The sequence below is a fragment of the Ailuropoda melanoleuca genome, chromosome 14, assembly GCF_002007445.2.
Source record: "Ailuropoda melanoleuca isolate Jingjing chromosome 14, ASM200744v2, whole genome shotgun sequence".
In the NCBI taxonomy this organism is placed as follows: Eukaryota; Metazoa; Chordata; class Mammalia; order Carnivora; family Ursidae; genus Ailuropoda; species Ailuropoda melanoleuca.
Window position 1 is genome coordinate 89822603 of NC_048231.1, and position 22583 is coordinate 89845185.

General features: G+C 44.3%; 1 protein-coding gene and 1 long non-coding RNA gene across 11 annotated transcripts in view; one reads left to right on the forward strand and one right to left on the reverse strand.

Annotated features, from left to right (window-relative positions):
• ALPK2 (alpha kinase 2) overlaps positions 1 to 22583 on the reverse strand; it is a 143924-nt gene that overhangs the window by 107971 nt on the left and 13370 nt on the right. For 7 of the 9 annotated variants that reach the window (XR_002143966.2, XR_004620508.1, XR_004620507.1 and 4 more), the window contains exons 1-3: positions 21955 to 22534; positions 8438 to 8565; positions 5097 to 5214 (exon numbers count right to left, since the gene is read on the reverse strand). Coding sequence is in view for 5 of the 9 variants with exons in the window: in XM_019806440.2 (XP_019661999.2) it covers positions 5097 to 5214; positions 8438 to 8546 (227 nt within the window). In the remaining 4 variants the exon portion in view is untranslated. Of the gene's footprint in view, positions 1 to 5096; positions 5215 to 8437; positions 8566 to 21954; positions 22550 to 22583 lie in introns of those variants that run through there. The other 2 variants (XM_019806439.2, XM_034643335.1) reach the window with 2 other exon arrangements.
• Positions 17945 to 22583, forward strand: part of LOC117796129 — a 20772-nt gene continuing 16133 nt past the window's right edge. For both annotated transcript variants that reach the window (XR_004620509.1, XR_004620510.1), the window contains exons 1-2: positions 17945 to 19318; positions 21358 to 21454. This is a non-coding gene — a long non-coding RNA (uncharacterized LOC117796129). The remainder of the gene's footprint in view (positions 19319 to 21357; positions 21455 to 22583) is intronic.

Here is a 22583-nt window from a genome sequence, read left to right on the forward strand (position 1 = left end):
CCCACTGAACCATGAGAAATAACAAGCCACTGCTGTTTCAAGGCACTCTGTTTTGTGGTGGGTTATCACATAGCTTCTCAGCCTCAACACTATTGACATCGTAGACTGGATAGTTCTGTGTTGTGGGAGGTTGCCGCGGGCAATGTCCAATGTCTAGCAGCACCCTTAGCCTCTCCTCACTGGATGCCAGGAGCAACCCTTTCCAGCTGTGACAATCAAAACTATCTCTAGACATGGCCAAATGGCCCCTGGGAGTAAAAACACCAATGACCAAGGAAACCTTCATATTGATTTTTCCTTCAAAATCTTGAGTACTTAATATCCAGTTTGAGGCATAATCAGGAAAGTGTTCCTTGCCCTTTGACCCAAAGATGCCTTCCAGGTAGCCCAGATGAACCCAGCTGATATTTGAGGAACCAGCACTACATTATCAGATAAGTTGGTTACGGCAAGGTAGGCAAATGGCTGCACTTTTTTTTTCTAGAATGTTCAGATACACCACGTATTAGTTTCCTAGAGCTTCCATGACACACTACTACAAAGAGGGTAGCGAGAAAACAAGAAAAATTTATTCTTTCACAGTTCTGGAGCCTAGAAGTCCCAAATCAAGGTGTTGGCAAGGCCGTGCTCCCTCTCAAGGCTCTAGGGAAGAATCTTCCCTTGCCCTTTCCTAGCTTCCAGTGGTGGGGGGCAGTCCTGAGCATTTCCTGGCTTGTAGCTGAATCCCTGTGGTCTCTGCCTGTCTTCACATGGCTATGTCCCCTCTGTGTCTGTTTTCTCCTTTTTATAAAAACACCAGTTATTGAATTAAAACCCACATTAACCCACCACAATCTCACCTTCATTTAAATAATTACAGCTGAAAATGTCTTATTTCCAAATAAGGTCACATCCTGACATTCCAGGTGAACATGAATTTGGGCTGGGGGACACTGTTCAACCTGTACAGATCACGAGCAGGCTGGCTCGTGGTGACTGTGCAGGCCTCCTGGCCAGGCCCCCCCCCCCCAGGTCCTCTGTAGGGCCAGGGCTGAGCTGAGGAGGAGAAGGAGGCGCAGCCTCACCCCTCCCTCTGATCTAGGCTTTCGGGGGTCCAGTCCACCCATCCCGCCTTGCCCTCCCTCCCGCCTCTCTTATAATCAGTGCTCAGCACGGCGGGACACAATCATGACCACTAAGAGGCCTCCTTGCAGAGAAGAGGAGTGTCTCTCTCTAGGTGTGGGTTCCTGGACAGATTTTTATCTCTTCTTCAGCTGCCTTTCTTTACATCGTGTTCAGAAGAGACCACAATTCCTTGTTTGTGCTACGCACTCTTTGCAACTTGCTTTCCAGGAGGCAGAAAACATCTAGTTGCATTTTCCTCCCCTCCTCCCAACCCCCCATATCTTCTGAAAAAAAAAAAATGTTTTCATGCTACAGGGCAAACCATGTTGTTATTGATGTTGCTCGCCCTTGGAATGCTCTCCCGGCTTTCCACTCCTCTGCCTGCCAAGCACACTTGACCTGTGGTATGCAAAGGTCCCAACAGCACTGATCAATCTACTCCGAGCCGTCTCACTTGTCCAAAGTACATGGTGTGACAAGATTAGAGGGGCATGAGGAGGAGGACCCAGGGAGGATGGAGAAGGACCCTGCCAGGTGAGGAAAGAGGGAAGATCAGAAGGTCAACTAATAAGCTCTTGACTGCAGAGCGGAACAGCAGATTAGGTCTATCAAACCAGAAACAAACCCTTGGGAAACACAGGAACGGGAGCTTTTGAACATCTGAGAGTGAAGATGTAATGACCCAAAGACTAAACTCAGGGAGATTAAAAACAAAAGTACTTTCCTTTGGGGGAACTATAAATTAATCTGGTGGTTTATGGTGACCCGATGATGGCAAGAAAATTTGAGACGAATAACGAACAACCGGCTTTTGATCTTTGAAAGGCTTTGGCACGAAAGACCATTCGTTTGCCTAACCAGCATTTAACACAAAGGTAGAAGTCAAACTACTTGGCAGGTGAATGTTTTAGGTTGTAAAGAATTTTTCATCTTGGAGGCACCTGGCTGGTTCAGTTGGAAGAGCATGCAACTCTTGATCTCGGGGTTGTGAGTTCGAGCCCCATGTTGGGTGTAGAGATTAGATGATAGATGATAGATAGATGATAGGTAGATAGATAGATAGATGATAGATAGGTAGATACATAGATAGATACATAGACAGATGACAGACAGACAGACGGATAGATAAGAATTTTTCACCTTGGACAATTATATTGGAATCACTTGGGGTCCAGATTGAATTAGTCAAGGTCGAGGCCAAGCATTAGGGGTTTTTAAAAGTTCCCTGGAGGATGCTCACGGGCAACTATGGTTCAGAACTTTACAGTAAAAATTCGGAACTTTCAAAAGATTGTTAGTACCCAGCACGCTGACTACTCAGAAGAAAAATGCAACCACGTCTGTTACCGCATTGCCCCACCCATACTCCTTGTATCGTGATTGAATGCTTTTCCCAGTAAGTGGGCTACTTTTCAAAATGGCCAAACAGGAGTTTGAAAAGAGTACATTCTGTCATCTCAAGTCTTTAGCTGTTACCGTAAACCGGTGCCCTACTGGACTTCTGGGACAAGAATGAGGACTCCGTGCCCTGTCCCAGCTCAAGCTCTCTTCCTAAATTTCTCTTCCCATTTTAACCTGCCCACCTGCCCCTGGGCTTCATCATGGCCTTCTCATTCCTCCATCCCTTAGCTCCCTTACCCCACAAACACTGGTTTTGCCTACATTTCTGGTCCTATATAAACAGCAAATAACATAAATAACAAATCTCAATTTTTAAATGGCATTCCATCAGTTAAAGAATACCCATTAAGTCCCTCTTCTGGCTACAAAAGTGAGTATAATATTTTAGCTTAGTGTGAGACTAAAATTAATCAAGAAATGTGGATTGAGGGGCCAGAGGAACAAAGGCAAGAGTGGAAAACATACAAAGAAGTACAGTATGTAGATACTCAAGGATCTTACCATCTAGACCAGGGATTGACAAACTATAGCACACAGGCCAAATCTGGCCCCCTACCTGTTTCTGTAAATAAAGTTTTATTGGAACAGAACCATGCTTAAATATATAGATGTGTATGTATGTATAGTCTAGCTGCTTTTACACTGCAATGGTGGAGTTAAGTAGTTATGACAGAGACCATTTGGCCTTCAAAGCCTAAAATATTTACTATCTGGCCCTTTATAGAAAAATTTGCCAATGCTGATCTAAATTAACATCATATATATTTATGGTACATATAAAACCATCCACCCACCCACCCTCTTAATAAATATTTATGTGGCACTATACTAGGCCCTCGGGGAGGCATTAGTGTGAAACAGAGAATCTTCCCACCCCTAGGAAGCCCACAGTCTACTGAACTATCTGTCAGTCTGCAGCAATAAATTAGCACCAAAGTGGGGGGCCTGTGCAAATGAGAAGAGAATGTCTGAGGCTGGACAGAGCCATGGTAACTAGAATTACTGTGAACCATAGAGATGGATTCTGAGTTGAACAGGATGAAGAGGAGGGAGGGGAAGGCCTTGGCAAAACTGGACTGAAGAGGCAGGAAAATCTGCACGGATGAGGGGCAGCAAGTGGCAGCGGGGCTGGCTCCTAGTATATTACAGAGCGAGGGGAAGATGGAATGTGATTTGTTCACCACTTGTCTCCTGTACCGGACTTGAGGCTTCATGAGGGCAGAGACAACATTTATGTCATTCATTTCTAGCCCTTGCATTACACAACATGCCTGCCATATAACAGTTGCTTGATGAATATTGTTTAAAGAATTAAAGAGTAGATGGTGGTGCCTGGGTGGCTCAATTGGTTAAGCATCTGACTCTTGGCTTTGACTCAGGTCATGATCTCAGGGTCATGAGATCAAGCTCCACGTCAGACTCCACGCTCAGTGTGGAGTCTGCTTGAGATTCTCTGCCTCTCCCTCCCCTCTGCCCTTCCCTCCACTCACTCGCACTCTCTCTCTCTCATAAATAAATAAATAAATAAATAAATAAATCTATCTTTTTTTAAAAAGGACTAAATAGTAGATGAACAAACAAATGTCTTGAACATCAGGTTAGATCCTCTGTAAGCCAGTTGGGTCAAGCATTTCAACCATGATAAAATGATCTCTGATCATACTTTGATACAAAAGAGTGGAGAGGAGGATAAGAAAGCTAGTGTTTATTGAAAAATTACTATATGGCAAGAACTTTATCAGCATAAAGTCATTTAATTCTCTCAGCAATCCTTTTATTTTGCAGACAAATTCAATTTTGGAGAGGTTCACTAGCTGGCTACGGTCACACAGCCAGAAACTAGTAGAGCCAGAATTCAAACCCAAGTCTTACTTTGTTATTCTCAGACCCAAGGCTATCAGCACATGCACATGCCTGCCAGTCATTTTCATACCACGCTCTGCAGACCTCGGGCTCCTCAGAGTCCCTGTAAGGAACATCGTGACCAGTTCAGTAGCACTGGGGACCAAGAGCACAGACTCTCCTCCCAGCTTCAACCAAAGCTGTTCTCATTTTCTCTACTTCACATATGGAGTTTCCTGATTTCATCCGAACAAATAGTTCTTGGGGAAATGAGAAAGAATAGAAAGCACTGTACTGGACCATACTGCTTCCTAAAATAAAGCCAGAAGGCATGGTTTCCAGCCTTCCGCCGTCACCAGTGTGCTGTGGGATCATGGTCAGCCACTCCCCCTTCCTTCCGGTGTTGCGCAAGAAAGGTTGGGTGACGGTGCCAAAGCCCTGCTGCATTTCTTGACTTGCCAGAGAGAACAAGATTAAGTGAAAAGCTCATTTAATGAATGAAAATGGCTGGACACCTTGAATACAATTCTGGATAAAGTTGTAATTCTATCAACGGCAGCACGTTAGAGGAGTGTGAACAGTTACCAGGCAGAGCTCAGCTGGATGGCTTGGCTGACGCCTGCTCATAACATCTCACGTTAGGATGCAAAAAGCAAACAGGAGCCAATCTTTTGGCCTTACCTGATATCAACCAGCCCATGACAGAAGGCAGGGACCTTTGAACGGTCCACAGAGGCACGTTTACTTACCAGGAGAGATGTAACACATGAATATACTGATTCTGGAAGAGTTCGTAACTGGAAACAATGCCACACTCATCAATGGCTCGACCATTCTTATACCAAGTTACCTCTGGCTTGGGCTGACCTGATAATGAAGAAATAAGAATATTCTTATTACATTAAGTATTTTTAGAAAAGAAAATCATAAAGCTATGAACAAGAATGGGTAATAAACACTAGGGATGAGCATGATGAAGTAAGTCAGTTGGGAAACTGGAGAATCTCCCTCTCGGTGATTCAAATGCATCATTCAATACGCACAATCGAGCACACGCTCCGTGCCCAAGATGGCGTCGCACTGGGGAGACGATGAGGCGTACAACATGAAAGATGCTGTCCCAAATCTCAAGGAGCTACTGAGAAAAATGATCTAAAACTTGTATGTGAGGCAAAAATGTGGATAGTATCTTCTTTCGGTGTCATGGGGACAAAGGTCCATCTAAGAATTATCTAGGGGAATGTCCTCTGTTTAATTCAATGATTACTACTGATTAAAATTCCCAGATTTAGTGAAGTTACATGTAAACTGGTAGATGTTTATCCAACGGAGAGGTAAATAATCTCTGCCTGGCAGAAAAAAATAACTCTGTAAGTCATGGCTTTATTGCCCAGTGTTTTACCTAGGTCAGCAATCTTATCCTAACATTCTTTTATTAAATTGCCTATAAATACCTAATTCTTCAAATGTCCTCTGACCGGGACTTTCTACTTTCCGGGTCCCTCTTTACTCAAAGAATTCAACAAAACCATTGAAATATTCGTTTCATACTTGCATGGAAGTCCCTTGACCTTTGGAAAACTAAGCTTTAACAGTGCTTGGAGTTGAGCATATGTTATGGCACAGAAGAGGGAGGAACGAAATGGAGGAGCAAATTCCGTCTCCTGAGGATGAAGGAGTCCGGGGTGAGCGTCTCCCAGTCTGGGACGGTGCATACCTGAGTGAGGTCGTCACGGGAACTCCCCTACGCCTTCTCCCTCAGAAGGAGTTCATCCTACCCTTGTGATCATTAACCAGATGTGATGCTGATGGATTCATCTGGTGAAACCCCCAAGAATTCCATTCACCTCTTGGGATTTTCTACCCCTTGTGACAGGCGAAAGAAGGTTTCCAGTGTGTCCCAATGAGCTTTCCCCCTAGCCTCCGTATCCTTGAAAACCTATCAAAATGTGCCATATGCATAGGAGGAAAGCCCAGTATTGGGAAACAAGACACTTTCTAGATCCATCCTTCTTGTGTTTCTGTCTGATTTTTCACAGGATATTTGGTGAGCAGCCCCAGAGACCACTAAGGAAAGAACTCCATGTGCTTCTGAGACCTGTACCATGGACAGGACCTGGGCATGTTCAGAGTCCCTGCCTCCCTCTCTGTGTCTTCTCTAATCTGGGGTCCCCCAGCTAGGCTACCTCTATGCTAACACCACGAACATGCTTGGTGGCAGATGAGGTTGTCACTCCTTGCTTCCCCCCCCTTTTAGGTAGGTGCCTGACTAATCGGTCCCGGGAACCAGGAGCAGACAGATCTGCGTGCAAGGACACATCCTTCCTTACCAGGGTCTTGGCTGAGTCCCTTCCAGACAAATGACTAAACCACCAAAACTAAGCTTCCCTGAAAAACCATCAAAGAGGCTGCAGATCATAATTCATTTCTGCTTATTCTTACTAGCCTCGTGTCCCCCTTTCAGTCAGTTTTATTAGATTCCTTCTCAGGAAGCACCTAATTGCTCCTTTTTTTGTGTATAATTGACTTTTTTTTTTTTTAAGAAGGTATATAGGGGCACCTTGGTGGCTCAGTTGGTTAGGTGTCTGTCTTCAGCTCAGGTCATGATCCCAGGGTCCTGGAATCGAGCCCCGCATCGGGCTCCTTGCTCAGTGGGGAGCCTGCTTCTCCCTCTGCCTGCCACTCCCCCTCCTTGTGCACGTGCACTCTCTGTCTTTGACAAATAAATAAAATCTTTAAAAAAAAAAAAAAGAAGGTATATAAAGTATGTGTGCACTGGACCTGGAGAACTCATTCTAATCGCTTGGACTCCCATGTTTTAATTCAGACTGATCAGGGCTGGTTGATGCCCCCAGTTTCTTAATGGCTGACTGGTGTTTTCCTTTTGTGCAGTATAGATCTGAATAATCAGCCAGAAATGAGACTTGCACAGGGAAGTGGTATCTTATACCTCGTGGGTGGTTCTCTTTTCTCCCTCCACTTGCTGGAAACCTCACCCGAAAATCCTACCCTTGTTTTTTAAGCCTACCTGCAGGTCACATACTGAGAGCCACCTCCAGAATGTGTCACAAGCATCTGGCTAATGTGTGTGGGGACTGGTGGCCAAGTTTAGGGTGTGTCCAGACACCGTGGCCTCCTGAGGAGCCATGGGGGCCTAAGTGTGAAGGCTCAGTGGTGGGCTTGTGCCTGTCCCTCCTCTGAATGGCTGTGGACAAACACCAAGAAAGGGGGGGGGTGCTTGGCTCTGGCCTCATCGAAGGGCCTGAGCGCACAGTTGCACACCCCAGCACCCAGACCAGAGATGAGATTTTATTACGACTTTGGCTAAGGAAGCCTGGCCATTTCAGAAGCTGGCTGTTCTTCTTCTCTAGAAAAAGGGATCTCAGGGGAGAAGAGTTTTCTGTGAACCCTCAGGAAAGACCACTGGTGCCTCTATGTTTTTGAAGGTAGAGACATACTCCAAGAAAGAAAGCAACCAACAAGGTACAAGAGACCACTTCGCTACCCTATTATTTTGCTTCTACTATTTCCTTTTAATAATAAATCTGTCTTTCCACTGGGGGTACCTATTTGGGGTCAGGTCTGGGTTATGTACTCTCCGGTCCAGGCGGAGTTCCAGTCCCCTGCTTTTCTTCCACTGGGCACCCTCTGCCTTGGTTTTGACCTCTTTACTGCTGACTAGTCTGCCTGAAGAAGGCAAGAAACCCGAGATGCATTTGGCCAGTTTGAGGAGATCAAGGAAAGAGCGATGGAAGATTTCAGTAAGTCGTCTGAAGCAAAGTTATTCACGCCATTCCTATGTACACAGGAAATGAAGAATGTATTATTTAAAAAAATAACCGGTGTGGGAGTCCCCTAACCAAGAACCACAATGTGAAGTGAAAAAGATCACTAAAATGTATCCAGGAAGTTACTCGAAGAAATCCTCCAGAAAAAAAAAAATCATCATAGAGGACTTAGTTGTTCAACCGGTCACTCAGACCCAACTTCCCAGGTCCTCTCCACAAATAATGTTTTAATAATGCCTTTGTGAGCCTAAAACCTGGGTCGGCAGGGAGATTTCAGAGGGTAATTAGCCGCTGAAAGTTACCAGATATTATGCAGCGAAGCACGGCGTCTGACTTCTCAGGAACTTTCTGGGAAAGCAACGTAGATAGAAAACAAAGTGTGCGCCTCTGGGGCTCTCCGGAGTCTGTCATCCTTTCATGCCATGTGAATCTGAAAAACAAAAATCCCTGACATCACCATTGGCTCCGGGAGCCCTCTGACCTTCCCTAGAGTTCTGTCGGTGGCTGCTGGGGAGAGGCGCACGCTGCTGCTCCCTGGCTTAGGGAAGGCTGGGCCTGGGCACTTGGCTGCTGGGTGGATCGGAAGAAGTCCTCCGGCAGGTTTTCTCACCTGGGGCGCTGCTGGCAATTGGACCGGATGCTTCGCTGCACTGTCGCCTGCTTAGTACCACCCCTGGCTTCTACCCAGCAGATGCCACTAGCACCCCTCCCCCAAGCCGTGACCATCGAAAATGCCCGCAGACATTTTCCACTGGGCAGCCCCAGTGAAGAACCTTGAATCCTTGTGGAGTACAAGGCAGCCAGAGCCCAGGCTGAGAGAGAATTGCCTGAGCCGACAGCCACTGCCATCTCTCCTTTCTCTTTCTTTCTGTCTTCAAAGTCTTTTCATTGGGCTCAAAAAAGGACACAGCCACACTTGCCTCCAAAAAAGAGGAGTTGATGAAATGCAAATGAATCGCTAGGAGGGAGGTATTTCGAAATTGGGAAAGTACGGCTCCTTTGGCTAGCATTTTTGAGCAAGCATGTACAAGAAGGCATTTAACACTTGATTAGTCATGGCTGTGCCGGCTGACACCTTTAAAGTGCAAGGCGTCCCCAGAGCTGTGCAGTGCACAACCCACACAGCCCTAAGAAGGCAGGTCTGTCTGAACCCAGAGGACCATTTCCACTCTATCCTCTGGGTACAGTGCTAGCACCACTCTGGAAAACTTTCCTTTGGAGAGCCCCATGCTTGTACATAACATTTCATTCCATCCAAATGGGAGGCTCCCATTTCTCCTTACCTTGGTGAACAAGTCTCATATGCCTCAAAGCTAAAGAAAAGGAAAGCCCACACCACAGTAGGATACATTTAGCATGGACAGGGGAGGAGCACTTAGACCTGCAAATGGTGATTCTGGGGATGCTGAGGGTCCTAAAGCAGGAGCAAACTAAGCTCTTGGTGGAGGAGGCTGTATCTTAATGGTCACAACTGTATTGTAGAAGGGGAAACCCCTCTCTGTATGGATGGACCAGTTTCTTAACCGTTTATGAATTGGTTCCAATTTGCAGGGCCTGGTTCAAGATGAAAACGAGGGGTTCCTTGTTAAAAAAAAATGATGAAGCTATTTGAGATGGTAATAACAGAGCATGAAATTGGGTGCTGGGGCCCTTCTGGGCATGGGGATCAGTGTGTGAGGCTCACATTGTGGGATCCCAAGGATGGCCCTGCCTGGTAGACACAGCCCCGGGAACATACTGTTCATGAACGTCCCTTAGCTCTTCCTTCCCTTTGAAGCCTTTCCTGCAGCTTCTGATGTTCCCACAGCATTTCCTTAATCTCAAGGTGTTCTGTTTAGAAATAAGGTTATTCCCTGAGAACAAAAAAGCATTCCCAAACTGAAGCACCCAAGCTCTCTGAATATCAGGGTAAACATAATTAATTTAGGAGAGTACACCCCCTTGCTTTCCTCAGGAGGAGTGTGCAGGAGGCAACTTTGTGCTTTGACCTGAAGTTCAGCTAATGCACATAATGGGGAGAAAGAGCTGGAAAGCTGAAAAAGTGGTATGTTGGTATCAAAAAGGAAGACAACCGCTTGGGTTTGGAACAGAGCACAAAGGCAGGGAGAGAAGAGAGGGAAGCCTGATGAACTGCAGGGATCTGGAGGGGAGACTGAACCAGAGAGACTGAAAGGAGGTTTGTAAGTTTTGTTCTGTGGTTGTTAATTGCATCCTCTCAACACTCTTTAATAAAGACTTGAATTGCATTTCCGATGGATTTTGGCTATAGCGCATTTTCAATTCAGCTGTGCAGAAATTGGACTCCATGGGGTCTGTGGTTAACAGGTGTTATATTTAAAAGCATCATAAGCCCCTCTCGGTCTAGATGGTAGTTAGTTGCACAGAACGGAAAGAAACTCCATCTGCAAGACGGCAAATAGACACCTCCACTCCAGATTACGTACGTTTGGTGGTTAATGGTTCCAATTGGTATAAAAAGGCCAGATTTGACATGTATGACTATTTACTTAGCACTCACAGAACTGTCTAATGGAAAAACTGCTCTCAACTAGGTTGAAAGAAGTCTCAAAAACAAAAACCTCCAAAGGACAACTTTTATGGTAGCCACCTTGAGCAAGGATGATGTTTAGAGAAGACGTGGTGAGTGTGGCTGAATTGCTGCATGAATAGATGACTAAGCCAGAATGAGCGCAGGTCCCACAGTATGCAAAGAACCAAGAAAATGAGTGGCAACATGCTGTCCTTTCACTGCTGAAGAAATGTTGCCCCCCGCCCCGCCGCCATAAACATGCGCAGAAAGAAGCAGCTTTTTGGTTAACGCCCGTGTGTTTGCTTATCCATCTCAGAGGTTTGAGCAGGTGATGGGAGCTAGAGCTGTGGATTTGACTTGAGATAAAAGTTGATATTTCTCAGTATTATTGAACAAACAATTGTTAGGGCTAAATGTAAGCATAAGGCATTAAGAATGGAACCCAAATCCAATTTAAAATTTCTTATGGTATTTCACAACCGAAAGTGCAAGTTATATTTGTGACCTCATCTACTGTTTTAACTCAATATAAAATATAGAACAAGCGTGGGCAAACAGATAAAAGTATAGCTTCAGAAAGAGAGGGGGGAGGAGAGGAGGGGAGGGAAAGGAAAGGAAAGGAAAGGAAAGGAAAGGAAAGGAAAGGAAAGGAAAGGAAGAGGAGGGGAGCAGAGGGGAGGGGAGGGGAAGGGAGGGAAGGGAAGGGAAGGAAAGGGAAGGGAAGGGAAAAAAGAGAGGAAAGGAGGGAGGGAGGAAGGCAGGGAGGAAGGAAGGAAGAAAAAAGGCAAGAGAAAGAGACATAGAGAGTCAGACTTAGAATTATCCTCCAAATAAAGATATTTGGGGTATTTATTGCTGGTCTGGTAAATTGCCCAAAGATGAGAACCCTGCAATTTACATATCTAATATCCCCAGTTAGTATATTGATTGGACACGGCACATAGGTAGGTTTTACTACCCAAGAAAAGCAGTGGAGTAGGAGTCAGAAGTTCTAGTTCCAACACACCCATTTATCGCTTTTGAGTGGCAACATAGCACAGGTGGTTAAGAGCTCCAGAGCCAGACCCCCTGGGTTGACATTCCGGCTGTACTCCTTACCAGCACTGTCAATAAGTGTGTCAAAGCCCCTCTGTGCCTCAGCTTCCTTATCTGTAAAATGGTCTATACATCATAGGTTGTTATAAAGATCAAATGAGTTATTGCCTACAACGCACTTAGTACATCTCCTGGCACAAAAGTAAATGCGCGGTAAATGTTCGCACTAATTACTGAAAAAATTGCAGCTTCAGTTGAGCCCATCTGACTGGCAGCGAGGCTGAGGGCTCTGCGACACTTTTTTTTTAAACAGCTTTAATGAGATATAGTTCACATGCCATATTATTCACTCATTTACAGTGTACAATTCGGGGGCTTTCGATATATTCAGAGTTGTGCGACCATCACCACAAGTTTAGAACATTCTCATTTCCCAAAAAGAATCCCCCACTCCTTAGCTTTCAAGGCCTCATCTTCCCGTCCCTCCACCCAAACACACACACAGCCCCAGCAACCACTGATCTACTTTCTGTCTCTGTGGATTTGCCTCTTCTGGACATTTCAGATAAACAGAATCAAATGCTCTGGGGTCCTTTGTGACGGGCTTCTTTCTCTTAGCACGACATTTCCAAGGTTCACCTGTGTTATAGCACGGGTCAGTATTCAGCCCTTTTTACACCATTCTGCAACCGTTCTTGGGAGCAGTAGTCGGGGCAGAAGGATGACTCCCCTGGCTCTCTACATTCCTAGGACGCTTACTCAGACAATTGGGAGGGCAGCAGGGGAAGGGCTCTAGAGGCTGGAAAACTCTCACAGGACTGAGGACATAACCCAGGCTTTGTCACTTGTCAGGGACAAATCTACATCTGGCTCTGCCACTTACCTGATCAAAGTTCTTCATCGGTAAAAGGAGACAATGCTAATGTTCTAAGGATTAGAAAAATCCCTACGTAAATGGCCTAAGGAAAATCTGCTACATAATTGGTTTTCAAGGTGATAATCAGTAGGCTTTAGGGAAAGACGTCACTTGATTTCATCAATTTCCTTTTCTGCTGTGCGTTACCACGATAATTTTTTTTAAGTGATATATCAATAAATGGCTGAACATCTCTTCTCGTGGAACATTCATCCGTAATCGTAATTTCAAGACACGGCTCTTCCCATTCCCATGCCAAGGGTCCACTGCTATGGGTAGAAAACGGAAGAAAGGACAAATCAAACTGCCAAGAAGAGTTGGGGTGACGCTGGGAACCTTATGTGTCATCTCTGACTCCTCCCCAGGTGACTGCTTCCTGACAGTGAAGTCCCACAGGTTACAACCCTGACAAACATGCTCTTTGACTCATAGAGACAGTTCAGTCACCACGGCGGTGCTGAGTATAAAGGAGAGAGGACAGTTAAGTCAGATTGTGGTTCATGTTTCGTGGCTTCTCTGAAGGTTAGAACCCTTGAGGACAGATTTATCATTCTCTGCTAGATGTGGACAACCAGTATTGAATTACTGATACGAGCAGAGGGGGCCATGGTAGTGTTCACAGACACCTCGAAGAGGTAACATGCTAACTGGAAAGACAACAAGAGTTGCATGATTTCATTTTGTTTTGGTTTTGGGTTGGTTTTTTTCTTTTCTTTTTTTTTTTTTTTAAGCTGTGGCATCCAGAACAAGATGCTTTTTTTTTTTTTAAGGATTTTATTTATTTATTTATTTGACAGAGAGAAAGAGAGCACAAGCAAGGGGAGCAGCAGAGGGAGAGAGAGAGAGAAGCAGGCTCTCCACTGAGCAGGGAGCCCATTGTGGGGCTTGATCCCAGGACTCCAGGATCATGACCTGAGCTGAAGGCAGACCCTTAACCGACTGAGTCACCCAGGTGCTCCCAAGCTGCTTCCTTTTTTTAAAAAAAAAAATTGGTTTACTTTTAATTGTACAGATTCTAAATGCTTATGTTCGTATTTGTAAAAATACATATAAAGGCAAAATCTCCCACATATTACCACTCCATCTCAATACCTTCTCAAGAGGAAGGGTTTGCTAGACTTTCAGGCATTTTCCTATTCATGTACGTATAACATCATCTAAATATATATATATATAATATTTACATTTTATACTTTTATATATGTATATATAAATACATATATATAATCTCTATCCATGTATGTATATAGCCATCTAAATATACATACGTAATTTTGTTGCATGCATGTCATTAAATTGTGTACACTTCCCAGGCAGTTGGCTTATCTTACTTAGTAATAAGCATTGGCAGTCTTCCAATGTCAATCCAATCCATAAAGGGCGGCATCATTTTTTAAACACTGCTCAGCGATATCAATATTGCATAGCATGGCAATTCCAGCCTTAATCTGTGTGTTCTTGTGTTGGTGACATAGAGCCAGGTTGGAGTTTTTTATACTTACAAAATGTGTCTCAAAAGAAAAAAAAAAAAAAAACCAAACCCATCCTGCTACATGCTTCCTTGGGCACATAAGTGGTTCTCGACACTAAATACCATGAAATGAAATTGTTGAATAAGACTGCATTCACATATCCTATTTTGATAGATACTCCAAAATGGACAGGGCCCTTAACAGAGTAGTAGAAAGATGTGGTGAAGAAAGGCCGGATTCCTGAGTTCAAATCTTAGCTCTGCCACTTCCTAGCTCACCTTTGCTCTATCGACATTCTTCATATGTGAAACTAAGATCATCGCAGTATCTACTTTATTTCATTGTTAGGAAAATGAAGTGAGTATGTATAAAGCTCTTCTAGATGGTAGAGTAAAGAACTCTGTAAGTGTTAGCTGCTCTCAGAAGCTTTGGGCTTAACATCAGTAAAATTACCCAAGTACCTTCCTCTTAAATTAGAGAACCGACCAGAGGTTACAGGAGAATTCTTTGAATATTTAGAGCCCCTTGACTGATGCCAAGTTTTCTTTTGGCCAATCTGCCCCGTTCAGAGAGCCGCTGGTGTGGCTGCTGTCAGCAGGAAAGCTGCTGTCATCTGACAGGGTCAGGGAAGCAATCTCAGCCCACACGCAGATAACGGGCAACCGGCTCCTCTGCTGCGGCAGGAAAGCCAGCCGTCAGAGTGCTTTCTCACTGGGGACAGGAGGGATTAGTTCTGATTACCCAGCCTAATCCAATGGCAATTGGGTTCATGCATGTGCCATCTGAGTTACTACTGATTTGGACGTCACGCCTACTATCGCATGTTAGTTAGAGAAGAGTACCCTCCCCAAAGATGGATTCCGGGAATTTGGGGAGATGAGTGGGAAGGAGGCAAACCAGGCGGGGAGAGGGACAATTAACACGTCTTGGTTACCTTCTATGTGTCAGCCCCCAGGATGGACACTTCAGAGACATTACTACATTTAATCCTCACAGCAAAACTAACAAGGTAGGTTTCTTGCCCATTTCACAGATAATGACTTGAAAGCTTAGGGTAACTTTGGAAGCATTGATGTAACAAACTTAATTCCTCGCTACCTACAAGTGACAGTGTCCAGGTTTGTTGAAGCACAAGCACTGTTTTCTTTCTTGGCTGTGATTTTAGGGTTGTGTGTGCGAAATAGGGTCAAGAAAAGATGCTCAATATCATTCGTCATTATGGAAATGCAAAGTAAAACCAAAATGAATGAGATAGCATTTCACAACCACTGAAATAGTTATAACAGGATAGGCAGCCAAGTGTGGGCAAGGCTATGGAGAAAACCCTCAAGCAAGGCTGGTGGGAATGTAAAATAGTACAGACACTTTGGAAGACAGTTTGGCAGTTCCTGAAAAAGTTAAACGGGAATTGAACAAAAGTCTCAGAAATTCCATTCCTGGGTATCTACCCAAGCGAAATGAAGACATATATCCACAGAAAGACTTGCATACAAATGTCTTAACAGGATTATTCATAACAACCTAAAATTGGAAATAACCTAAATGTCCATTGGAAACAACCTAAATGTCTATCAACTGAATAGATAGACAATGGGATAAAGCCATACCATAGAATACTGTGGAGCAGTAAACAGGAGCAAACTGGGATACACGGTACAGTATGGATAAGCCTCAAAACATTCCCATGAAAGCAGCCAGACACAAGATACCATATACTGTAAGATTCCATTTATATGAGATGTCCAAAAGAAGCTACAGGGACCAAAAGTAGATTCGTGGTTGCTGGAGATGGAGGCAGTGGGGAAAACACTGATTAATAATAAATGTGCATGGGGGCGCCTGGGTGGCTCAGTGGGTTAAGCAACCGACGCTTGATCTCAGCTCAGGTCTTGATCAGGTTGTGAGTTTGGGACCCGCATTGGGCTCCACACTGGGTGTGGAGCCTACTTTAATAAATAAATAAATAAATAAATATCATTATTATTATTATAAATGTGCATAAGGGATCTTTTTGGGGTGATGAAAGTGTTCTAAAATGATCAATGGTGATGGTTGTACAACTTGATAAATTTACTAAAAACATCACTGAATCGAACATTTAGAACAGGTGAATTATAGGGGTGTGCGGTGAGTGAGAAAAAAAAGAAAAGGTAAATTATACAATATGCAATATATGCCTCAATAAAGTTAATTTTTAAAATAGAGACAAGAAGGAGACAAACATTTCATAAGCGCATACTGTGTTCATTGCAGCCTTACTTGTGATAGCAAAAGATTGCAAGCAACCAAAATGTCCAGCAGTAGCAACAGGGTTACAGTTAATCTGTTGAATAGAATTTTTTATTTTTAATAGCAATGGGCATTAAAAATGAATAAGGCAGGTCTGTATGCATGGATATGAAATAATCTCCAAGATACATTGTTCAGTAAAATAAAATATAGAAGGGAGTGTAGAGTATGTTATCACTTGTATAAGCAAAAAAAAGGAAGACTATTCTGATATGCTTATTTATACACATAATGATTCTAAAACACGCAAGAAACTGGTAATGTAGTTGCCACTGGGACGAGGCCCAAGTATCTAAGGAAAAGGGGGTGTGGAGCCTGTTAAGGACAGTGATTGTCTCTGCAGATCCTTTTGGATAAGTTAAATTTATACAAGTTACCTAATAAACACAATTTAACTTTTAAATATTAATAGCGAGCAACTGTGTGTGCCTGACAGTGTGCCTGGCACATATCTGTGCTGACCACTGAGCTGTAGCGGCTGCTTGCTCTGCATTCAGAATTTGCTCGAACTTTTTTTTAGATAGAGTCTCTCCACCGCTACTCCTCTCCTCTGCTACTTAAAATCTATGGCAGTTTCCAATTCTTTAGGGGAGGGCTAAAACAAAGAGCTCAAGGTTAAATGAAACATGAGGGCGTTTAGTACCTCCCTGATTTTACAATTGAAAAAATGCCCCTGAAACAGGCGGCTCGAGTGACTTTTCTAAGGTCACACCACTTGTTAGTGGCAGAGTCCGTGATTCTTGATTCTGATTTTCATCCCACTCTGTTCAGAGGATATATTCCTTTGCCGGGCTTATCCTTGTCCTCTCTTAGGATAAAGACAGGGTAGAAAGGAAAGATCATGATGCTATCAACGTACAGAACATGACAGTGTTGTTAATGAGACCAACTGCCATGTGTTGACTGGTTAACATCACTTTGGTTTGAGGTTGAACGTGGTGGGCTGAAGGCTGTGCCCCATCCAGGGTGTGTCACCAGAGTCCTCACTGTGTTGTGAAGAAACCCTTTCTCTGGTTCCTCCTCTCGTCCTCTGCTTTCTCCTAGGCTCCCTGTGTCCGTCTTTGGAGAGAATGTCTATTTTAAATTGGACCAAGAGGTGTGCAATTTCAGGCATCTGCAGATAGGCGAGCACCTGGGAAAAGTTATCTCCCCTTCTGTCCCCTCCCTGCCTGGAAGGGGGATGGGGTGCTGGGGGAGTCCCACCGTCACTTCCGCCACCTTCATCCACCATCCTTCCCCCAACCAGTCAGACGGTGGTCTCAGGAGAAAACTTTGTGTCTTTGCCTCCACTTGCCTTGTTTTCTGAAGGATTATTTTTTATCATTCATTATTGAATTGTTTTTAGTAAAGTGTGCCTTAGACATAGGAGCACCACCCCCTAGCAAACTAGGGGAGTAGTACTGTATCCGTTAATTCACTGCATTCAAACACAGGATTCTTCCGTGGGAGATTCTTCTAATTTGGACTGGAGTTTAAAGCAGGCCCATCCTAAACCTGTAAAGTATGCACGCTGCCCGTGACTAACCTCGTGACTAAGGGAAGAGATGGTTTGACTTTAGAGTATATCCCAGACCTGCTAGACTGGCCATTTCCCTTGTCCTCCTAACTGCATTTCCCATCACTCAAGCCTGGGGACGATGTACGGGCCTTCGCCCTTCCTGCTTCATGGGCCCTGATTGGTCCAAGTTGGTCAAGTACTCGTGCTCGGTGATTGGCTTAGTAACCTAATTCTAAACCAATCAGCACGCGGCTCTCTCCAGAAAGTGGTTCGGGGTGATCCAATCAGTGCAAAGCTTATGTCTTTCACTGTGTCCTGTAAACAGGAAAAAGAACGCGCGCAGAGCCAAGGGGAGGGTATCACTTGAGACTGTGGAAAGCCAGCCCGGGGTTGAAACCAAAGCACAAAGAGCAGAGTCTCCAGAAACGCAGAGAACCAGAACCGGGGTCCTGACCGAACTCCTGGACTTTTAAGTTGTGTGAGCAATACATCACCGCTGTTGCTGTTGTTTAAGCTAGTTTGAGTTGATTTTTGATTGTTACTTCTCGAAAGCCTACCAAAGCATCCATACCTTCCTCTACCTGGCCCGTGGTGGGCCTGAAATTCCTACCACTGGCCCTCCATTCCACATCTCCGTGTCGGACGTGACTTCGCCAAGCTACAGGCAGAAGGGAAGGATTTAAGCTTAGACAGCTTAATCAAAGAATGCTTCTCCAAGAAAGTTCTGGGGACGCCTAACGTAACAGCACGAATTTCTGAGCTCCATTTGCATTTACCTCCTGCCGTTATGCCCTTTTTGCTTTTTGTTGTTGTTCACACAGAAAGGCCACCTTCCATCTGGTTCTTATGTCCAATCCCACCAGTTTTCAAACCCCAGCTCAAGTGCTAGCTTGTCCCTGAAGCCTCCGCTGACAGCCTCCGCTGGAAAAAAAAAAAAAAAAACAGCCCCCTCCCAAATGGTGGACCACTCACCTCAGTGTGCCCGGCCCACACTCAGTATCCCCCCGCAGACACACTCCATCGTGAGATGTTTGCCTGCAAGACAACTCCTAGGTTTATCTTTTGTATTCATCCTAACTCTCTCATATTGTGGCCGGGCCTTCCACATCTCTTGAGGAGGCAAGTTTAGTGATTGAAAAGAATAGGTTTTCCTTAGGAATTACAGGCCAAAGAAACGGCTAAAGCAATGGTTCTCAGGTGTGGTCTCCGGACCACAAGATCGGCATCACCTGGGGACTTGTCAGTACTGCAAATTCTAGGGACCTTCAGAACCAGAAACTCTGGGGGTGGGACCCAGTAGCCTGCGTTTTAACAAGCTCTCCGGATTCTGTTGCACTTTAGAGTCTGAACACCACGGACTGGAGGAAAATCTTAAACTACTGACTGAGGAGTAAATGAGCCTGGTTATCCAACAGCAGGACTGGAGACCAAGTGAAGATCGAGGTGAGTTGTGGGTCCTTATCTCTAATGTAGGTTGGGCATTTATTCTTTCCTTTTTGCCAACCCTAAGATGACATGCGTACTTTCTCCCAAGTTTCTTTACATTTCTGAATTTCTAGATTTCCTCTTTGGCAGAATTAAACCCAGCATAACAGGGTTCCTTGTAAACCTGTCAGTAGCTGAAGCAAAGAATTTATCAAGCTATTCTGATGTGCCTGGGCAAAAGCTGTGGCGTAGCTCAGTAAAGACAGTGCAATAATAAAGATGTGGATAACATTCTTTGGAGCTGGCCCATGAGGCCTGCTTGTAACTCTTGTCTGCTCTGTCCCTCTGTGCCTGACACACCCTCACTCCAGAACAAGGAAGCACCCCGTTCATTATGCACTTTTATCAATGACCTTGAAATTCCAGCCATGTCTCCTGAAATGCCCACCCAGCTACTCTCTCCGCTCAGCAACCCCATGGCTAGCCCATTTCAAAGTGTTCTCGCATGCCCTTGCTCCACTACGCCTCTGTCTAAGCAAGCGGGAATCAGTGCAAGGCACAACTAGAATCTTTGAGGAAACACTGGACTTGTGCCTTCACTTTCATAATAATCACAGAGATATCACCTTGTATGCATAGAATTAACTTTACCCTCCATTCCTATGGATTATGAGAACTCATATTTAAATATGGTACTGATATATACTAAAAAGTATCAGATCAGATGATGCTGAGAAATCTCTACCTCTCCTTTATAATAACATACCATCAACCATTTTCAAACAAAAAAGTTTTTCTCATTTACTGCAGATGCATTCTAAAATATAATCCTCTTTTGTTTTGGTCTCAAACACACTGTTTTTAAGTACAGAAGATACCTCAAAAAAAATCTAAGTTCCTATGTTATTTTTGTTTAATCATGGCACCGATGTCAAAAATGTGTAGCTCCCACCACTTTAATAGTTTATATTATGAAAGCATTCGGAAGTTTTAGCAAAAAAAAAGAGAGAGAGAAGTTTTTTTTTAATTAACCAAGGAGAACTGGCCTTTGGGGAGAAGCTAGGATGTGACCCATACCTTAGGTATATTCACTCGTGTCCCCGTCCCTCCTATCAGGGTGGATATTGCTATCTTCATTTTATAGATGAGAACACTGGAGTTCAGACAAGCGGGAAAACTGTGCTAGAGTCAGGATTTGATTGGAAATCTGCCCCTAGAGCCTGGACGTGACTCGGCACCCCCTGCCTCCCCTGCACCTCCACCCAGATTAGATCATCCACTGCTTCCTCCTTGCACAGGCCCATATACGTGTAGGTGTGCATGGGGCGCTTCGAAACAAATGAGATGGGGGCAGGGGAGGGGGGAGAGGAATTTTTGTAGGTGACAAAAAACAGGAATTCCACCCGACCTAAAAGTCTTCCCCAGATTATGAATGTTTTGCAGTAACTTCAAAAGAACAGTGTAATTTGGCAACAATTTGTTTTAATTTGTTTTAAATCCTAATTTCTAAGATCTGAACATGCTTCTTGACCATCAGTGCCTGTTAATACGGGATTTGTTAATTTGTTGATTCAGAAGGTCACTCACAACATCCTGCATTTTGGTTCAGAAGCCTCCCAGCAAAGCATCTCATTCAATTTACCCTTAGCTGGTATGCTGAAAAAAAAAAAATCTCTTACCATTCCTGGTTACTTAAGCTTCAAAAATGAAGGATACCTTTCCTTAAGGAGAAGGTTGGAGAAGGGAAATATTAGAGCAGAAGCACCTCTAAATGCTGTTCTTGCTTTTATCTATTTTTAAATGATTGCCAGATGTCTGTAACTGGCACCCTTAATCAGTGGATTTCAAGTTTAGATGTGTTCATCAAAACGCAGTGTGAGCAGTGCCATTTTATCGATGGATTTTCTTGATTGACTCTTTGCCTTAGATTTTTAAAGAATCTGTTTAACCACTGGAGTACAACGTCATGCTTATAGTTAACAATACTGTATGTAACACTTCAGAATTCATCAGGAGTGTAGATGTCTTACCTCAGGGTTTTGTTTTGTTTTTTAAAGGGAAAGGAGAGGAAAGCCAATCTCTTTAATGACTCGATGAATGTCTGCACCAGCCCTTTTGAAATGCCTGACAGCTTTCCAGCAATCTGCATTCCAGGTATCCTTCTGTGTCCACCCAGAAAGTGGGGATTTTCAGTCATTCATATAATCCAAGCAATAACTTTTAACTAAAATACTCAGATATTTCAGGCAAAAGGATCTGGAGCCTGAGTTACCTGGATAATTACTTCAGTTTTTCATGTTACTTTGCAAAGCCTTTGCAAATCACTCCTTTGAGTCATTCTATGTGTTCGTTTTCTCTAAGTGTTGAGATAGCCCTGATGTGAAAGAGTCTATTTTAATTCCTGTCTGGCCAAAATAAACAGACATGAAAAATAATCATTTCCAAAAAAGGGTCTGAATGGACCTAAACTACAAATGATAATTTGGCCACTTTAAAACCCTAGATAGCCAAATATGCCAGATAGCCCCTCCTTGTTCCCTCCTGGTCTATTTCATAAGGAAACCATCGGCTTTGTTCCTTCTTGCAGAAAATACAAACACCAATATAGTAAAGCACAGCCATTCCTTAGTAAGAACCAAAGTCTGGATACTTACTTTTCAATACCTTTTGTCCAAGAGACGTGATAGGAGGGCTGGCTCGGCTGTGGGCTCCCCAGGCTGTGTGGGAGGTATTGATTGGGTGTCCCTGCTCCTGGGACTGGGGATTCAGAGGAGTTACAGGGTTCAGGGTCTTTTCCACGTTCAGGTCAAAGCACAGGTGGGTCTGTTTCCAGAAAAGCTCCTATCTTCCTAAGAGGGAAAATTCCATGCCCGGGGAAGTTCTGGAAGAAGACATTTTTTCCCTGCCCTTGAATGAACTAGGTCATTGCTGAAGGTGGAGAACATTTTTTAGCATCGCTGTGATGAAACTTGAGGGCTGTTTCTGCAGGAGGTGTGACACTTGTTGACGCCGGGGAGGCCCTGGCAGAGGGGCCTGGTGAAATGCAGCTCCAGTGAGCTGACGAAACGCAGACGAGCTGTCCCTGAGGCTCGGGACACTGAGCGCCGCTCTGCAGGGCTGTGCGGGACCTCAAGTTTAGTGGCTTGCCTCTTAGAAAAGCAGAATCTTGCTGTCTGATAAAGTCTCTGAGGCCGGAGTAAGACCAGCAGTTCTCATACCAAGAATACCAGGCATCTGAAGTGCGCATAGGAAACCCGTGGAGGGGGTGGAGGGGGTGGAGGGG